The sequence below is a fragment of the Phyllobates terribilis genome, unplaced genomic scaffold, assembly GCF_046119375.1.
Source record: "Phyllobates terribilis strain yellow unplaced genomic scaffold, ASM4611937v1 Scaffold_9__5_contigs__length_417890890, whole genome shotgun sequence".
Lineage (NCBI taxonomy): Eukaryota > Metazoa > Chordata > Amphibia > Anura > Dendrobatidae > Phyllobates > Phyllobates terribilis.
This window is the reverse complement of record NW_027362769.1, coordinates 115,601,812-115,618,087: the sequence shown is the minus strand read 5'-3', so window position 1 is coordinate 115,618,087 and position 16,276 is coordinate 115,601,812. Positions and strand designations below refer to the sequence as shown.

Genomic DNA, 16,276 nt, shown 5'->3' with positions numbered 1-16,276 from the left:
TTCCATTTTCTTACACTATAACTTATTTTATTGGGAAATAAACGTAAATATAAGGGGGAAAAAACAGCCTAGTACTTGAATGCGACTAGAATGTACTTTTAATTTTCCGCAGATATGCAAATGGTTAAAATATTTACTCCCATCAGAGACCTGGAGTCCACCATGCTGTAGACCGATGATGAGGTTGTATCCAACTGCTGACTCCAGGCTTATTTGTCACCTTCTTATCTATTCTTGCAGCTGCTTTCTGTGATGGGGCTCAGTTCTCTGATGGTGAACATCTCATAGCACAGCTGGTAACTTGTCATCTATCCGGACAAGCACACAGGCACAGAGCAAGCAACATGTGTATCGCCTACTCTGAGAGCCGTCGTGCAGCCAAGCAGTGAAAACTCAAACCGACAGCTGTTCTGCGCTTGCAGTTTAATTTGGCCTTTCAGGCTCCAAAACTTTGTCTTTCCAGCATAATGAGCAGTAAAATTCCACCCTGAGACCTAATTGTCTTATATCATGGCAGTGCCGCCATTAAACTACTTCTATGTTTGCTGCAGAACAGTTTTCTACTTTTTCTACTAGTCCATGACTCACAATGAGGTAAGGTAGATCTTCTGTAATCTAATACTGCAGCGGTCATGGGATTTGCACGGGCCATGTTTTGCATACTGCATTTCTGCTAACGATACAAGACCGGTTAACCCCTTTAAGGTGCTGTACTGCTGTAGGTTTACTTGCAGTACTAACGAAAAGAAAACAAATGATAAAAAAACTATGATTAAATGACAACCTCAGCGCTTCTGAATATCACAAACTGTCTTAAAACCTCTACTGGATTCAGATTTTCACATTAGACTCAATCATAGACCGGTAAAATTATTTTTACTGGTTTGATAAAAATGTTAAAATTACATTTCTCTACTTAAATTGCGTTGTTTTATAAGGCTAATTCACACTTCTGTTCGGTCATTCCGTTTTTCAAATGGAACCAAATTAATGTCGGATTGTATTTCGGAAGCAAAGGGGCCCCAATAATTATTATTTCTGTGTGGGTGTGTTATGTGGTCGTTCTTAGTGTATGTACACACAATGCCTTTTTCAGGTGAATTCTGCTGTGAAAACGTATGAAAAAGCTATCGGGAAACGCTCAAAAGATTGAACCTTATGTATATGTAAAAACTACATGTCATTCATATGTTCAGGTTTTGAATGTCTTCTAGCCACTTCAGGCTTCTAAAAATGACAAGCGGCTAAAAGAAGTGACATGTCCATTCCTCTGGCGTTTTCAGCTCCGAAGACGCTCTGGACTTTACTAACAAGTCAATGGGAAAACTCAAATGACACCCAAAAGACACCTGGAAATTCTTTTAGGCTGTGTGCCCACGTAGCATTTTTCAAGCGTATATGCTGCGGAATTTCCGCAGCGTAAACGCTTGAAAAACGCATGTATATCCGCACCCCATGGTCCCCAATGGGATTCCGCAAGTTCTATGCACATGTTGCGGATTTTTCCGCAGCGTTTATGCCGCGTTCAAAAATCCGCAGCATGTCATTTAATTTTGCGTTTCCGCAAGCGGAATTGCCTTAGTCCAATGCATAAAAAACGCAAGGCAATTCCGCATGTGGAAAACGCGTGATAAACGCGCGAAAAATGCGCGATAAACGCGTGCGGAATTCCGCATGCGTTTTTCCGGGAGAGGACTTGCATTTATGCAGCAGAAATTTTCTGCTTCATAAATGCAACGTGGGCACATAGCCTTAGAGCGTTTTGCCAAAGTTTTTCTTCTTAAAAAATGACTGACGGTTTCTTTATTAATCAGTGGAGTGATAAAAACAACTGGAAGACAGCATTAAAAAAAGATGTTGCAAAAACCATGGGAAAGCTCTCCAAAAAAAAACGCTAGCGGAAAAAACTTTGGAAAACCAAAAAAAAACAGCAAGAAAAATGCTTGAAGAAAAAAAATACAAGTTTCCTGAAATGTCTTCTGCTTGAAAAACTCGGCAGGGTCGCCTGAGTTTGATAGACGTTGTGTACATATACCATAAGGATGGAAGAAAAAGCATGACATGAAGAACCGTTTTCTTATGTTCTAAAATCTGACCCATAATGGAATCCAGACAGACGCCATAATAATCATTGGTGTTAGTTTTGCAACAGATATATTTTGGAGATTAAATCCATTTCTCTGTTCCTCGAAATGGAACAAACAAATGGAATGTCTTAATGGAAGTGTGAACCCAGGTTAACAAAGACCTCCCTAGAGGTTTCCCTATAGTTGTAGGGTTGTGCGAAACATACCTCGTCAGTGTTACTCTTCAGCAGATATGATATTGACGCGCCCCCTGGGCCAGTGTTGTTTGGGGGATACCCGGAGCCGGATCAGATGGGGGTTGTAGTCTCCGAGTGGCGGTGACCCGGTCCGTGCCCAGGGTGTCAAGCTCAGTGTGTGGCAGTCCTTATAGATGTTACTAGATGTTCTTTTATGTCGACTACGCCACCCGTTGAATTGCGGTCAATACGGCCGCCGCTGCAGCAGGGTCCACTGAGGCTGGTGATGTGTGTGCAGCTCAGGTAGTATAACCCCCAACGGGAGGGGTATAGCCTCAGGGGGTCAGGTGTAGAGGATGGTGGTTGTGGAGGTGCAGTGAGGATGGTAATGAGACTCAGAGTCGGGCTGTGCAGTTCAGGGTCTTTACTTACTGCTGTTATGCTGGTCACTCCGGCCTTGAGTGACCGCCCGAGCCGTGCTGCGTCCACCAGGTCCTGGACTCGGCCAACTCCCAAGTAATTCTGGAGCGTGATCCTGAGCTCCCTTTCTGACGTTCCTTCTCTCTGGCCTTCCCCACCATCGATCCACCTAAGTCCGGCTCCCTCGGGCCTCTTGTTGGTAAACCCTTGTCTCTGGGTTCCCTGACCCTATTCTTGGTCTGCCTTCCGGGTGGATTTAGTGGGTGGTCGTGGCAGATCCTGCCCACGACCTCCGGTCTCTGGCTAAGGATTAGGGCCCTCCACCAGCTTGGGATCCGGTACCCTTGTGCCAACTCTTCACCCGCTGATCTAATCTTGGGTTCTTGGAGTTCTCTCTTCTCCCCCTCTGGGTCCTTCTTTCTCCTCTCTCTCTCTGGGCCTTGGAGCTGCTCTTCTCCTCTGCTCTCTTCCTCTACAAAGACTGACAGACTGACTGACTAAACCTCTACAAAAGACCCTGTTCTAAGATGGTTCCCACCTTATATACTCCCTCTATGTGTGAGCTCAGGTGACCAGCACCCAATGAGCTCCTAGCACTACCCAGACTGCTCCCCCTATCTGCCCCTACACTACTGGGATGTTCCACCCCCCTCCCACTCCAGCCAGGGACAGACACTGTCGTACCTGCACATTTCTCTAGTGGGAGTACCATTGATCTGTCCCCCGGAAATGGGATGTGTGTAGTGCATGCAGCCTACTGAGCTCAGTTCCACACTCCATCCTTACCCGGGAGTGGAATACCACACCTCTGGCTTGAGGTGTAATACCCCTGTAGCAGCCGAATCCTCAGGGTGCTACATTCCCCCCTGGTAAATCACAGCACGTCCTCGGGCTGTTAAAGATAAAAACATCCAAAACATACAATTATTTTTCATAAACATCAACATATAAACATATAAAACATCATATATATATCAGCAATAAAACGTTTTCATAAATAACATTCTTGTAAACATTCCTGTCTCTGGTTCCTCCGGTCACGGTGCAACTTGTGACCGGGTAAAGTGCGACAGTCTCTTGAAGAAAATGGTTTTCCCATAAAACCAGTAGGGGGCGCTTTAGGAAGCGCAACTATATACAAAGGGGATATGGCCGCTCTCAGTCCTCGGCCAGCTATTAGGAACTAGGGACACACGGGCATCAGTTCACACTTTGTCCCAACGGGGAACATATTTTAAATAAGTAACAGTTCTTGGTACCCCGACGGGCAACTTTATACAGTCTCTCTCTACCGTACTTCAACGACGGCGTCCTCCTGCTCTTTCTTGTTGGTTGGTTTCAGTTTCAGACCCGTCCGGGCCCTCCTGCTCCTCCTCACACCGCAGCTCCTCCTCCGTCAGGCGATGCACATGGAGGGCGTAGGGTCCTTTGGCACACTTGTGCCGGGTGAAGGTGACCTCGTCCCCTACATACAGGTCACGACCTCTGTGTCCCTCCGGCAGATGGCTTTCTACGTCTCTGCGGGTCACAAAGACGTCGCCGGGGGTATGATGGTCTCTAATGAAGCCTCACCCATGCTGCATGTTGAATTTTATCACAGTCCCGGTGGAAGGGGGACCATGAGCTGCACGGGGATTCCTCCTGGTCCGGCTCTTCTGCTCCGCGCTCCTTATCTGTGCTTGCTGTTCCCGGACCCGCCTCTCTCTCCGCTCCCTCTCGAAGACTTCAAGCTGCTGCCGGCAGCACTCTGCACGCTCCACTGCGGCCGCCCGAGTCTCCTGAGTGAACCCCATGAGGTCTTCTCCGGTGGGGTCCCACTCAAACTGTGCCTCCTCCAGCGGGGGTGAGGTCCTCTTTACAGGCTTCGGAGCCGGAATCAGGGGCTCGCACATGGGCCTTGCTCTCTGGAGTTCCAGCTGAATGTACTCCTGGGGCCATACAAAGGGCTGCCCATCCGGGCACGTATGCTGGGCAAATAGATTTTCACCCAGGTGCGGCACTCTAGATGTTGAGGGCGCGTTGATGGTAGCGGCGCCCGGGTTGACCAGGCCTTGCGACCAGGCTTGGGGCACCCTAAAGGCAAAGGGCACCGTAAGAACGGCGGCGCCCTGGGTTACTCGGCCCTGCGACCAGGCCGGTGGCTCCGCGGAGGTAGGGGGCGCTGTTGGAATTGCGGCGCCCGGGGGTACTAGGCCTTGCGACCAGGCTGATGGTATTTCCTGCTTGGCCACGCTCGAGGTCGAGGCGTGTGACGTCACAGGGGTCGCGGCCGCGGTTTCCGGTTGAGGCCTAGTCGGCGGCGGTGACGATGCAGCGACGGGCACGGCAGGGGGAACTTCGGGCTCTGCGACGGGGAGCTGGGGCAGGTACACGGTTTCCCGGCTCGGGGTAGAGACGTCCCCTTTACCTGCCTCCGTCCGTTCAGCTCCCTTCTCGGCGCCGTCTCCGGCCTTCACTCCTCCTGCACCATCCTCAGAGGCGGTCTGTCTCCTCGTCTCGGGTGGCGTGCTCCGCTGACGGGTTCCGGTCTGCTGGGCCATCTCTCGGCTCCACTCCGCCAACGTCTCTCGCTGTACCCGGGCCATCCTCCGTGCGAGGCTCTCCAGCGCAGTCTGTGCACACTCCCGGTCTCGGGGGAGCTGTGCCAGGACCTCCACTAGGCCTAGTGGGGTTGTGGCTTGCAGCAGGCTCCTGACCACTGGGTCGGTGCTGTCTGACTCTCCCTCCATCTCCGGGTAGGCTCTCTCTGGACTCCTCTCCAGACTTCTTGTCTCCGGGTGCGCTCTCTCCAGACTGCCCCAGGCGACACCCATCTTTGCTCTCTTGTTCTGTCTCCGCCCACATTGAGGGTGGTCCCGGGGCAACTTTGTGATTGTCAGTTCCAGGGGCAGTTCTCTTACGCTGATGGACACTTCCAGCATCACAGTCTCTGTTGGTGGGCGCGGTTTCCGCTTTTGGCGCCATTCTTCGCCCTGGCCCACGATGGGAGGTGGCCTTTTGCCACCCTCTGGCACGCCCATAATGGCGTCCGCTCTTCCAAGGCGGGAAATCTTTGGAAATGGCGGGAATCGTCTCCCAGTGGCGGGAAACTCCATGGATGGCGGGAAAAAGCTGCGAATGGCGGACAACCGGCGGGAAACGACCCGTGATGGGGTCCGTTGGCGGGGACCCTCCGGAACCGGCGGGAGACTTCTTGTTAAGGTAACGGTGAACTTTTCTTCAGGCACGCAGTACCCGGTTGTTGCGGGCACGTTATCCTGCCGACTACGCCAAAGTTGACGCGCCCCCTGGGCCAGTGTTGTTTGGGGGATACCCGGAGCCGGATCAGATGGGGGTTGTAGTCTCCGAGTGGCGGTGACCCGGTCCGTGCCCAGGGTGTCAAGCTCAGTGTGTGGCAGTCCTTATAGATGTTACTAGATGTTCTTTTATGTCGACTACGCCACCCGTTGAATTGCGGTCAATACGGCCGCCGCTGCAGCAGGGTCCACTGAGGCTGGTGATGTGTGTGCAGCTCAGGTAGTATAACCCCCAACGGGAGGGGTATAGCCTCAGGGGGTCAGGTGTAGAGGATGGTGGTTGTGGAGGTGCAGTGAGGATGGTAATGAGACTCAGAGTCGGGCTGTGCAGTTCAGGGTCTTTACTTACTGCTGTTATGCTGGTCACTCCGGCCTTGAGTGACCGCCCGAGCCGTGCTGCGTCCACCAGGTCCTGGACTCGGCCAACTCCCAAGTAATTCTGGAGCGTGATCCTGAGCTCCCTTTCTGACGTTCCTTCTCTCTGGCCTTCCCCACCAGGGATCCACCTAAGTCCGGCTCCCTCGGGCCTCTTGTTCGTAAACCCTTGTCTCTGGGTTCCCTGACCCTATTCTTGGTCTGCCTTCCGGGTGGATTTAGTGGGTGGTCGTGGCAGATCCTGCCCACGACCTCCGGTCTCTGGCTAAGGATTAGGGCCCTCCACCAGCTTGGGATCCGGTACCCTTGTGCCAACTCTTCACCCGCTGATCTAATCTTGGGTTCTTGGAGTTCTCTCTTCTCCCCCTCTGGGTCCTTCTTTCTCCTCTCTCTCTCTGGGCCTTGGAGCTGCTCTTCTCCTCTGCTCTCTTCCTCTACAAAGACTGACAGACTGACTGACTAAACCTCTACAAAAGACCCTGTTCTAAGATGGTTCCCACCTTATATACTCCCTCTATGTGTGAGCTCAGGTGACCAGCACCCAATGAGCTCCTAGCACTACCCAGACTGCTCCCCCTATCTGCCCCTACACTACTGGGATGTTCCACCCCCCTCCCACTCCAGCCAGGGACAGACACTGTCGTACCTGCACATTTCTCTAGTGGGAGTACCATTGATCTGTCCCCCGGAAATGGGATGTGTGTAGTGCATGCAGCCTACTGAGCTCAGTTCCACACTCCATCCTTACCCGGGAGTGGAATACCACACCTCTGGCTTGAGGTGTAATACTCCTGTAGCAGCCGAATCCTCAGGGTGCTACATTATTATAAAACCTATGTGTTTCCAGTGTATGTGAGTATACCATCATAAATTAGTGAGCCAACATACAGAACATCAGAGGTGGTACTACTAAATGCAAAACCTGTAAGAGGACATCCTACATTTATAAAACAGCTGTGTCCTTATGTGGTCCCTCAGGCATGAAAGACCTGATTCGACTAACACTTTTGCACCAACACTTGTTAAAGTGTCTGCTCAAGTGTGAGAAAGGAACCATTACTAAAGATACTTTTTGGGTGACTTCCAGGAGTAAGATACTCTTGTGGTGCACAAAGCTTGGCGTTAAAAATGTTGGCCCAATGCTCTTCTTTGAAGCCCTCCAATGCACATTCTCTGCCCTCTCCATGTCTATCCACATACACACACTTGACATTGAGTCATGAGAATCACTGATTTGTGGACTCTACTCTTTGAGTCTCCTGGACATTCCGGGAGAGTTGGAAAGTATGGTTCATGGCTTCCAACCAGTTATGTGCAATAAAAATTATTTGTAACCCCACAAGCGTGCATCTGCTGCAAGTTAGCACTTTAAAAAATGTGATTGCTTTCTGGGACTGGCGGAAGATTGGGTCTGCGAAAAGTAGTAGTGGTCACATGAAAGCAAGGAAGCTCAGAGAGGGTCCAGAAAATGTGTATAGGTGGGACAGGCGGTGGCAAGCAAGTCGACCTCTTGGAGACCCAGGTAGCATAGAAGGGTAGACTCCGTGTAAGTTTCGCAGTCTAACCTTGGGGGGACACTGTCCGCTACAGCCTGGGTAGAGACCTTAAAAATGCAGTCCTTGAAACAGCCATGGGATCTCAACTCCGTAGAAGTTCCAAATGGGTGATGCGCCAACAGAGTAATTATAGTATATTCACTTTGGCACAATCTGGATTCGATCCTCAGGAATTCTGGCCACCATTTTGCTGGTTTCTTTATTGGGATGGGAAGTGGTTAAAATAATAATTAAATATTATACTCACCTGTGCTACGTCTGCCCATCACCTAGCTTTCTGGACCTCAGCTTGCTTTGGATTGGTCTTCTTCAGTTTTTGGCTTGAACCCTTTGGTGCTGACTAAACCTCTTGAGGTCAAGTGGGAATATACACATGGAATCGATGCACGTTTGTAACGTAGACAGAAGAAGATAGATCTAAAGCAGAATGAGGACCGGATGGAGGGCTACGGCAGTAGGACAGGTGAGTGTTCCACTGCTTATTATACTTTGTGGTATGGAGAGCGTAATAAATGTTTAGTTTTTGTGAGAGATTTGCTTATCTCTAGTTGTAACATTTATGCCTACAGTAACGATAACTCGTAATCTATTCTGTCAATGCTTTAATACCTGCCACAAATCACATGTCTGTGTCTTTAACAACATCTAAGGTCATTTTAATATACTAATTAAGTTTGGCAAGGAATAATGTTGATGCTGGTTGACAAAAAGGTATGAATATTTCATTAGCCACCCAATATTGTGTTACATTGTAGGCTGTGGTTTTGTGTCTTTTGTCAATTGCCTTAGACTTTATGCTGTGGTATATTACCGGAAGGAGAGCTCATCTTTGCATTTACAAGGAGCTGCCCATAAACACAGGTACGATACATTCCCTGGTTAGTTTAGTATTTGCTCTATGTGCAAAATATTATATACATAGAGAATAATAGCACGCTGAAGCTTCAGGGTGAGGATGGATCTAGACCCCTGACATACTGGCTAGAGGCATGAACTTCACATTATAACGTAGCTGTTATAGTGGTTTGCTTTGTTTGCCTAATATATATTTAGAGATACTGCATGCAAGGACAAGTATATACTGTATATAACTTAGCCTTTAGAGTTTACAGTATGTGTGTAGTGTCCAAGAGTAAGGATTGGGATGAAGAATATGTTTAGAAATATATGCAGGGAAACAGCTTTTAGATAACCACCCATCTTTGCACTGAAAAGTGGTCTTCTAGACAGGTAGTTTTCATGGCAAGATGGCCAATATGCATGAAATAATTGGCCATCTTGGATGGTGGAACTAAAATCAGGTCTGGACAAAGAGGTGGTCTTTCCATATGGGCAAAAGGGCCCTTTGGACCCCCTAATGCTTCTAGATCTAGGTGCATCTGCAACGCCTGCGCCTATTGTAGATACATCCGTGGTCTTCTCAAAGAGGTGGTCATTTGTAGAGGTTTCTCTGTACTTGTGATTTTGTACATTCCTGGGATACGCTGGTGTTCTAGAAAATGACACCTTGTCTGATACGTGACCGGTCCCTTCTAGGTAACCTCCGAGAGTCTCCTTGAGGTTTTAGCAAGTGATTAGATGACATTGCCAAAGATGAGTTCAAAGGAAGGTCATTGGCATATCCCCAGTCTGTCATGGCCGAGGCTTCTACCATCACTATATTGAGACCATTTATAGCAGGTGTCTATGATTGCTAGTGGTACTTCTGTCATTTTTCTTTTTAGGTTGCAAATACCAATTGTAAGTAGACATTGCTGAAGGCCCTAGTAAACCTGAAAGAGGGTATACAGCAGCACCTCTCTGTGAGAAGGTGCACGTCTCTAAGATCTTTCCTCACCTAGTATGTTAGCACAAATAGGGACATCACTTGTTTTCAATAACTTTTCTTGGAGGTGGTGGTATAAAACTGACCATAGACATGTGAGATGGTACATAAGTTAAGTTTTTTGTCCACCCTACTGGCCAATGATCTGTTGTAAAAATGATCGACGGTCTATGGCAGATTCTGAGCACCATCCTGGTCCCGCCAAGAGTCCCCCCCCCTCTCCAAAATTGCTGAAGACAAATTTGTGCACACATCAGGCCGGTATGCGCTTTCATTTACAGGACATAAAAAGGGACGGTTGGAAAGTGTGAAGGTTGCATTTTTAGTAGTTAGTTTTTTATTAATCTGTTATTAAGAATTTTCCCTTTGTGAGATGCAATCCTAAAAGTCAATATCGACTCTCTAACAAGCCTTGTCACATGACTTAGGATAAAAGCCAGAACCAGAATTTCAATTTGCAGACACAGTGTTTCGGGATACTGCTCCCTCGTCAGTGCAAAGTGTGAGATCTGGTTTAGCTGGGTGAGAGGCGTCTGACCAGGATCCAAGGGGCAAAGTTTCTCCTTGTGGAGAGTGACATATCAAGCATTCCAAGGTGAGGAGACTTTTAAGCCGCAATGCTCCTCTGAGGAATATGCAAATTGTCTCTTCAGAGAGGAAAAGGACTAGAATTTAGTGCCACCTATAAGAATTAGCAATCCTAAAAGTCAATATCGACTCTCTAACAAGCCTTGTCACATGACTTAGGATAAAAGCCAGAACCAGAATTTCAATTTGCAGACACAGTGTTTCGGGATGCTGCCCCTCGTCAGTGCAAAAGATCTGGTTTGGTTGGGTGAGAGGCGTCTGACCCGGATTGCTACTTCCTATAGGTGGCACTAGAGTTCTAGTCCTCTTCCTCTCTGAAGAGACAATTTGCATATTTCCTAGAGGAGTATTATGACTTAAAAGTCTCCTCACCTTGGCATGCTTGACATGGCACTCTCCGCAAGGAGAAACATTACCCCTTGCATCCCTTTGTGAGATGAAATGCGATTGTAATGGAGCAGTCAAGCTGTGTTCATTTATCCTATTAGCAGAAACAAGCTGTTTTACGGAAGCTATTGGCTGCTTCTACATAATATACAATCTGTCATAAACTATATGAAAATTATTTGTAAAAATTAAGTTACTTGCAAAAAAAAAAACCCCAAAAATATATGTTTGTGGAAGTGACATTTTTCTGACAACCGGAGCTCTAGCTCAATTAAAATATGTCCGGGTCATGATTATATTAAAAATAAAAAATGTAAATCTTCCAATTTTCACACTATCCACTGAGGATATTCTAGACTCATACTTCATTTTGACTCAGGAAATTCAAATGTACATTATCCAAAATGCACAGACTCTGACCCTATCTGAATCATCTAATGAGCGTGTGCAAAGTCATTGTGAAGGGAGGAGGAGGATGAGGTCAGTTGTGATATCGTCTATTGCGATTGGTGGATCCTGTGTTATCAGCTATGTAGAGGTGTTACCTGTCATTGTAATCCTGCCTCTGATGATAAGGAACCTTCTGAAAAATCTTCTTGAAAAAACAGGAAGTATGAGTCTAAGGCTGCGTTCACACATTGTGTATTTTCGCACGCTTTTTTGCGCGCGCTTTTTGAAAATACGCAATGTGCTTTGTGTCTGCCAGCAAAGTGAATGGGAAATTCACTCTGCCGTTCAGACACTGTGTAATTTTACGCAGCGGGAAAGCGCAGCTGCGTAAAGAATTGGCATGTCAATTCTTTACGCAGCTGCGTCCTGCGCTTTCTCTCTATTGTGCCCATTATAAGCGATGGAATTACGCAGCGGTGTTCACACACTGCGTAATTCCATCGCTTTTTTACGGAGGCGCAGGATGGATACTCACCTACCCGATGTCAGGGGAGAGGCGTCCGGTCCGCTCCAATCCCGCGCTTCAAGCATCTGCCGGTGAGCCGATCAGCTGTTAGCTAACCGGCTTGTAACCGGCCGGTCAGCTGATTACAAGCCGGTCAGCTGACAGTCTGCTGATCGCTTCACGGCAGATGCTGCAAGCGCGGGACGGAGCATACGCGTCTCTCATCCATTGGGTAGGTGAGTATCCATAGTCTATACATACACTGCTAGGGACACACACACGACACATAGACACACAGGACACATAGACACAGACAGTACACACACGACACACAGACACAGACAGTACACACACGACACACAGACACAGACAGTACACATGTCACCCTTCATTTTCACACTGCGTTTTTTGCTGCGCTTTTTTACGCAGTGTGTGAATGGAGGTGCTTTTTTTACCTGCTTAAAAAAACACAGGTAAAAAAAGCAGGAAAATACGCAGTGTAAAAAAACGCAGGGAAATACGCAATGTGTGAACGAAGCCTATAATCTTAATGACCTGCTTGAAAATTGCAAGATTGTTAATTTTATTTTTTAATACCGGTTGTGATTTGAAAAAAGAAAAAATTTGCCATTATTTTTGAACACATATAACACAAAAACCTAATTTAAACAAAAGTAAATTTTTTGATTATACACATTGCTGGAGATCACTGATCAGTAGAGGTGGCGTTGATGGCAGGTGTCCTAAAAATAGTTCATCAATGCAAGCCCCATTAAGGTCAATTAAGCTTGATAGAGGCCATAATGATCAACATCAACATGTTCTCAGCCTCTCCAGCTAGGGGATAGAAAGAAACCTACTGTAATTCACACATGGGCTACATACATCTAAATGAAACCCTGTAGAAAGAGGAAACCTTTTAACAATTACCTAAGGATCTGTGACGCGCCCCCTGGGCCGTGGGGTACTCGGTGCCGGGCCGGTCGTTGCTAGGGGAGATGTCACAGTTGCGGTGACCCGGTCCGTGACCCAGGGCGGTCAATAAAACGGGGATATTTACTGGGGAATTAAAGTTCTTATATACAGTTCGTGACGCCACCTGTGGTATGCGGCTATAGGGAGCCGCCGCTGCGGAGCAGGTCCTCTGGAGCTGGTGTGAATGCAGCAGAGTTGGGTCAGCTCTCCACAGGTTAAGCTTAGCTCCAGGCCAGTGTAGATGTTTCTGTTATGGAAGTAGCACTCGTGGTGCAGTGTAGTGCAGGGGGTGATGGCGCATCAGTAATAATTGACAGAGACAGTGGGGTGCAGTCTTCCGGATTTACTCACAGTTCTTACATTGCTCCTGGTTACAACTGCAGATCATAACTTCCCACGTCGTGCTGCGTTCACCGGGCAGGGGCTCAGCCAACCCTCAGGTACCTCCGGAGTACATAACGGGACCCCCTTCTGTGTGTTCCTTCTGGCCGTCTCCCTGCACCTCACACCTAGTGTCCCAATCCAGTGACCGCGGACCTTGCCGGGTGACGTCTTCTCTGTCCCCTGGGTCCTCTATGGCCACCTTCTTGGTGAGACAGATGTGGATTGTGGCTGCAGCACCTGAAATGCTGCAGCCTCCGGTTACCTAGTTGAATATTGTAATTCTCACTAGTTAGGGGCCGGTCCCCCCTGCGACCTGATCCCTCCACCGCCTGGTAGACTCGGGCGTACAGGTGGCCTCCAGCACTGCCCATACCCCTGGGATCCTTTCGTCACTCCTGGAACCTTTCTCCTGCTCGCTACTCTCTTCAGTCTTGGGCCTCTCTGGCTAGGCCCTCCTCCTGAGCAGAGCTCCTACAGAGCTCCTGCTCCTCTCACTGTCCTCCTCTGACTGAACTGAACTCCCTCTTGATTGTTCCACCCTCTCTTTTATATAACTGCTTACTGAGCTCCCCTGAACTTCTTCCTCCACCCACACCCACTACATGGTTCCCCCTACTTTGGTTCCCCCCACTCCAGCCAGGGACGAGAGCTCAGCAGGGAATGATGCATCTTGCCCCTCCTGCTGGTCTGGAGTAGTGTAGTGTTGGATGCAGGTGTTAGGGTCCCGGGCAGTACTCCATCCTTACCTGAGAGTGAGATACTACACCTCTGGGTGAGATGCATACTTATGAAAGTAGGTCTATAGAAAGGAGACCTGCTGAGGATCACTCAAGGGCCCCTGCACCTGGGAATACTGTAGCTTTGTAGAAAGAAGGCCTGCTGCGGATCATCCAAGGGCCCACACACATGGAAGTAGCTCTGTAGAAAGGAGACCTGCTGAGGATCACTCAAGGGCCCATATACACCTAGAAGTTGCTCTGTAAAAAGGAGGCCTGGTAAAGATCATCCAAGAACCCACATATACCTGGAAGTAGCTATGTAGAATGGACACCTGCTGAGGATCACTCAGGGACCCATATACACCTAGAAATTGTTCAGTAAAAAGAAAGCCTCATGAAGATCACCCAAGGGACAATATATACCTGGAAGTAGCTATATAGAAAGGAGACCTACTGAGGATCACCCAAGGGTCAACATACAACTGTAAACAGCTTTGTAGAAAGGAGACCTGCTGAGGATCATCCAAGGGCCCACATACACCTGAAAGTAGCTCTGTAGAATGGAGACCTGCTGATGATCACCCAAGGGTTCACATACACCTGAAAGTAGCTGTGTAGAAAGGAGACCTGCTGAGGATCACCCAAGGTTCCACATACACCTAGAAGTAGCTCTGTAGAAAGGAGACCTGCTGAAGTTCACCCAAGGGTCCACATATACCTGAAAGTAGCTCTGTAGAAAGGAGACCTGCTGAGGATCACCCATGATTCCACGTACACCTAGAAGTAGGTCTGTAGAAAGGCGACCTGCTGAAGATCACCCAAGGGTCCACATATATCTGAAAGTAGCTCTGTAGAAAGGAGACCTGCTGAGGATCACCCATGACTCCACATACACCTAAAAGTAGATGTGTAGCAATGAGACCTGCTGAGGATCACCCAAGGGTCCACATACACCTAGAAGTAGCTCTGTAGAAAGGAGGCCTGCTGAGGATCACCCAGGTATCACATACACCTGGAAGTAGCCCTGAGCACCCCATAGTGCATATAAGCAAGGTCCTCTTACTTGTGCTGGTTCATTTAGTCTATTTTGTACAGTAGATATCCATGGCAGCCTCCTCGTCTATATAAAAAAGAACATCTTATAGAGATAATTACATTCCTGTCATGTACTTAGTCCTCCGTTTTCTGCTGCAGTGTCATAACAACTCTGATCCTAGTTTTCTATTATAAATGGAATAGCTTAAGGTTTATTGTGTCTTTCTTCCATTGAAAATATGTCAGATGCTAATTAAAAGTCAGACCCTCTTTCTTTATCATTGATTGCTGTTAATGCTCTTCTCTGCGCTCTTTTCGGAGGGGATAGCAGAGTTTAGCATTAGAACGCTGCATTACCACCCGTAGTTTACGGTACTGACACCATAAATAATTAAAAATAGATTTGGTTTCTGGGCACAAGAGAACATGTATAATTCATCACAGAAAATCAGTCCCGTATACCCAATGCTGTACAAAAGACAGATCAGGCCGGCAGGTCTAACAAGGGCGTATCGCTTGTCTTATATTTATCTTTTTTATTTATTAATTCATTTATTTTAAACCAGTGAATCAATTCATATTCATTTATATCCTGTGAAAATGCTTACTACCAATAGATTGCCTGTGTAGAAAGGATCCGTGCGTAGATCCCCATCTGCTCGACCATGGGCCCAGAGCTCACACCGGGGCTACAACTGTGATATTTATGCCTATGAGTCACTTAAGACTTTACTGCTACCGTTTGTACTTTAAAGCAGGGGTGCACAACCTCCGGTCCAGGGGCCACATGTGGCTCACCATGCCATATTGTGTCGACAGAAATGCTTGTCTATATGTGGCTGCTCGTATGTAGTTTCCGGGTCAGAAAGAACAAGGAGTTTTTAGTGTGGAAGCAGGGACCTTTGATATGCAATAATTGTCTGAGAAGGTAATACCCCTTTTAGATTTATGCGCCCCTGGGAATGGATCATTGTGGGTCTTGGAACAAGATAGTGTCATGACTCTGTTGCCGGGTATCCTGGGACCAGAGGCTACTTCCTTGTTCCTAACGCTAGGGGCGCCCTAGCGATCCCTGTTTCCCAGATTACTTGTAATGGTGAATATGCCGGGGCCACGTACCTTGCTGAGCTCCTGAATCAGCCCTCAGTCTGTTCCCTCCCCCCCACCCAGGGTACAAGGGAGTAGTGGTGTATGACAATACACAAACCAGACTAATAAGGTAATACAAACAGGGATAAAAGAACATACCAAAATTACAAATATGCACATAAAAACAGCAGAGGAAAACACCAGGGAGTGGAAGATAGGGGAAAAACCAAAGTAGGAGAATGAGAGGATTTGCACAAAACCAAAACCACGCAACAGTCTATGATAAATCCACCAAACGCCTTCTCAAACAACAACTCTCCACAAACTCCTGAATCATGCAGCAATAAAGCTAGCTCTGGCAATGCCTGCTTGCCAGAGTCCAGTATATATAGGACAGGGGAGTGGCCAACAGTAAACAGCTGAGAGCCTTAATACAGGAAAGCTTCCAGGAGCTCCCAACTGAGCAGAT

The 16,276-nt window shown here is 47.8% G+C and overlaps 1 protein-coding gene across 1 annotated transcript in view; it reads left to right on the top strand.

Annotated features, from left to right (window-relative positions):
* Positions 1-372: 372 nt before the first annotated feature.
* LOC141161303 (myosin-IIIb-like) overlaps positions 373-16,276 on the top strand; it is a 189,966-nt gene continuing 174,062 nt past the window's right edge. The window contains exon 1 of the mRNA XM_073646117.1: positions 373-594. Coding sequence (XP_073502218.1) covers positions 590-594 — 5 coding nt within the window. The 5' untranslated portion in view covers positions 373-589. The remainder of the gene's footprint in view (positions 595-16,276) is intronic.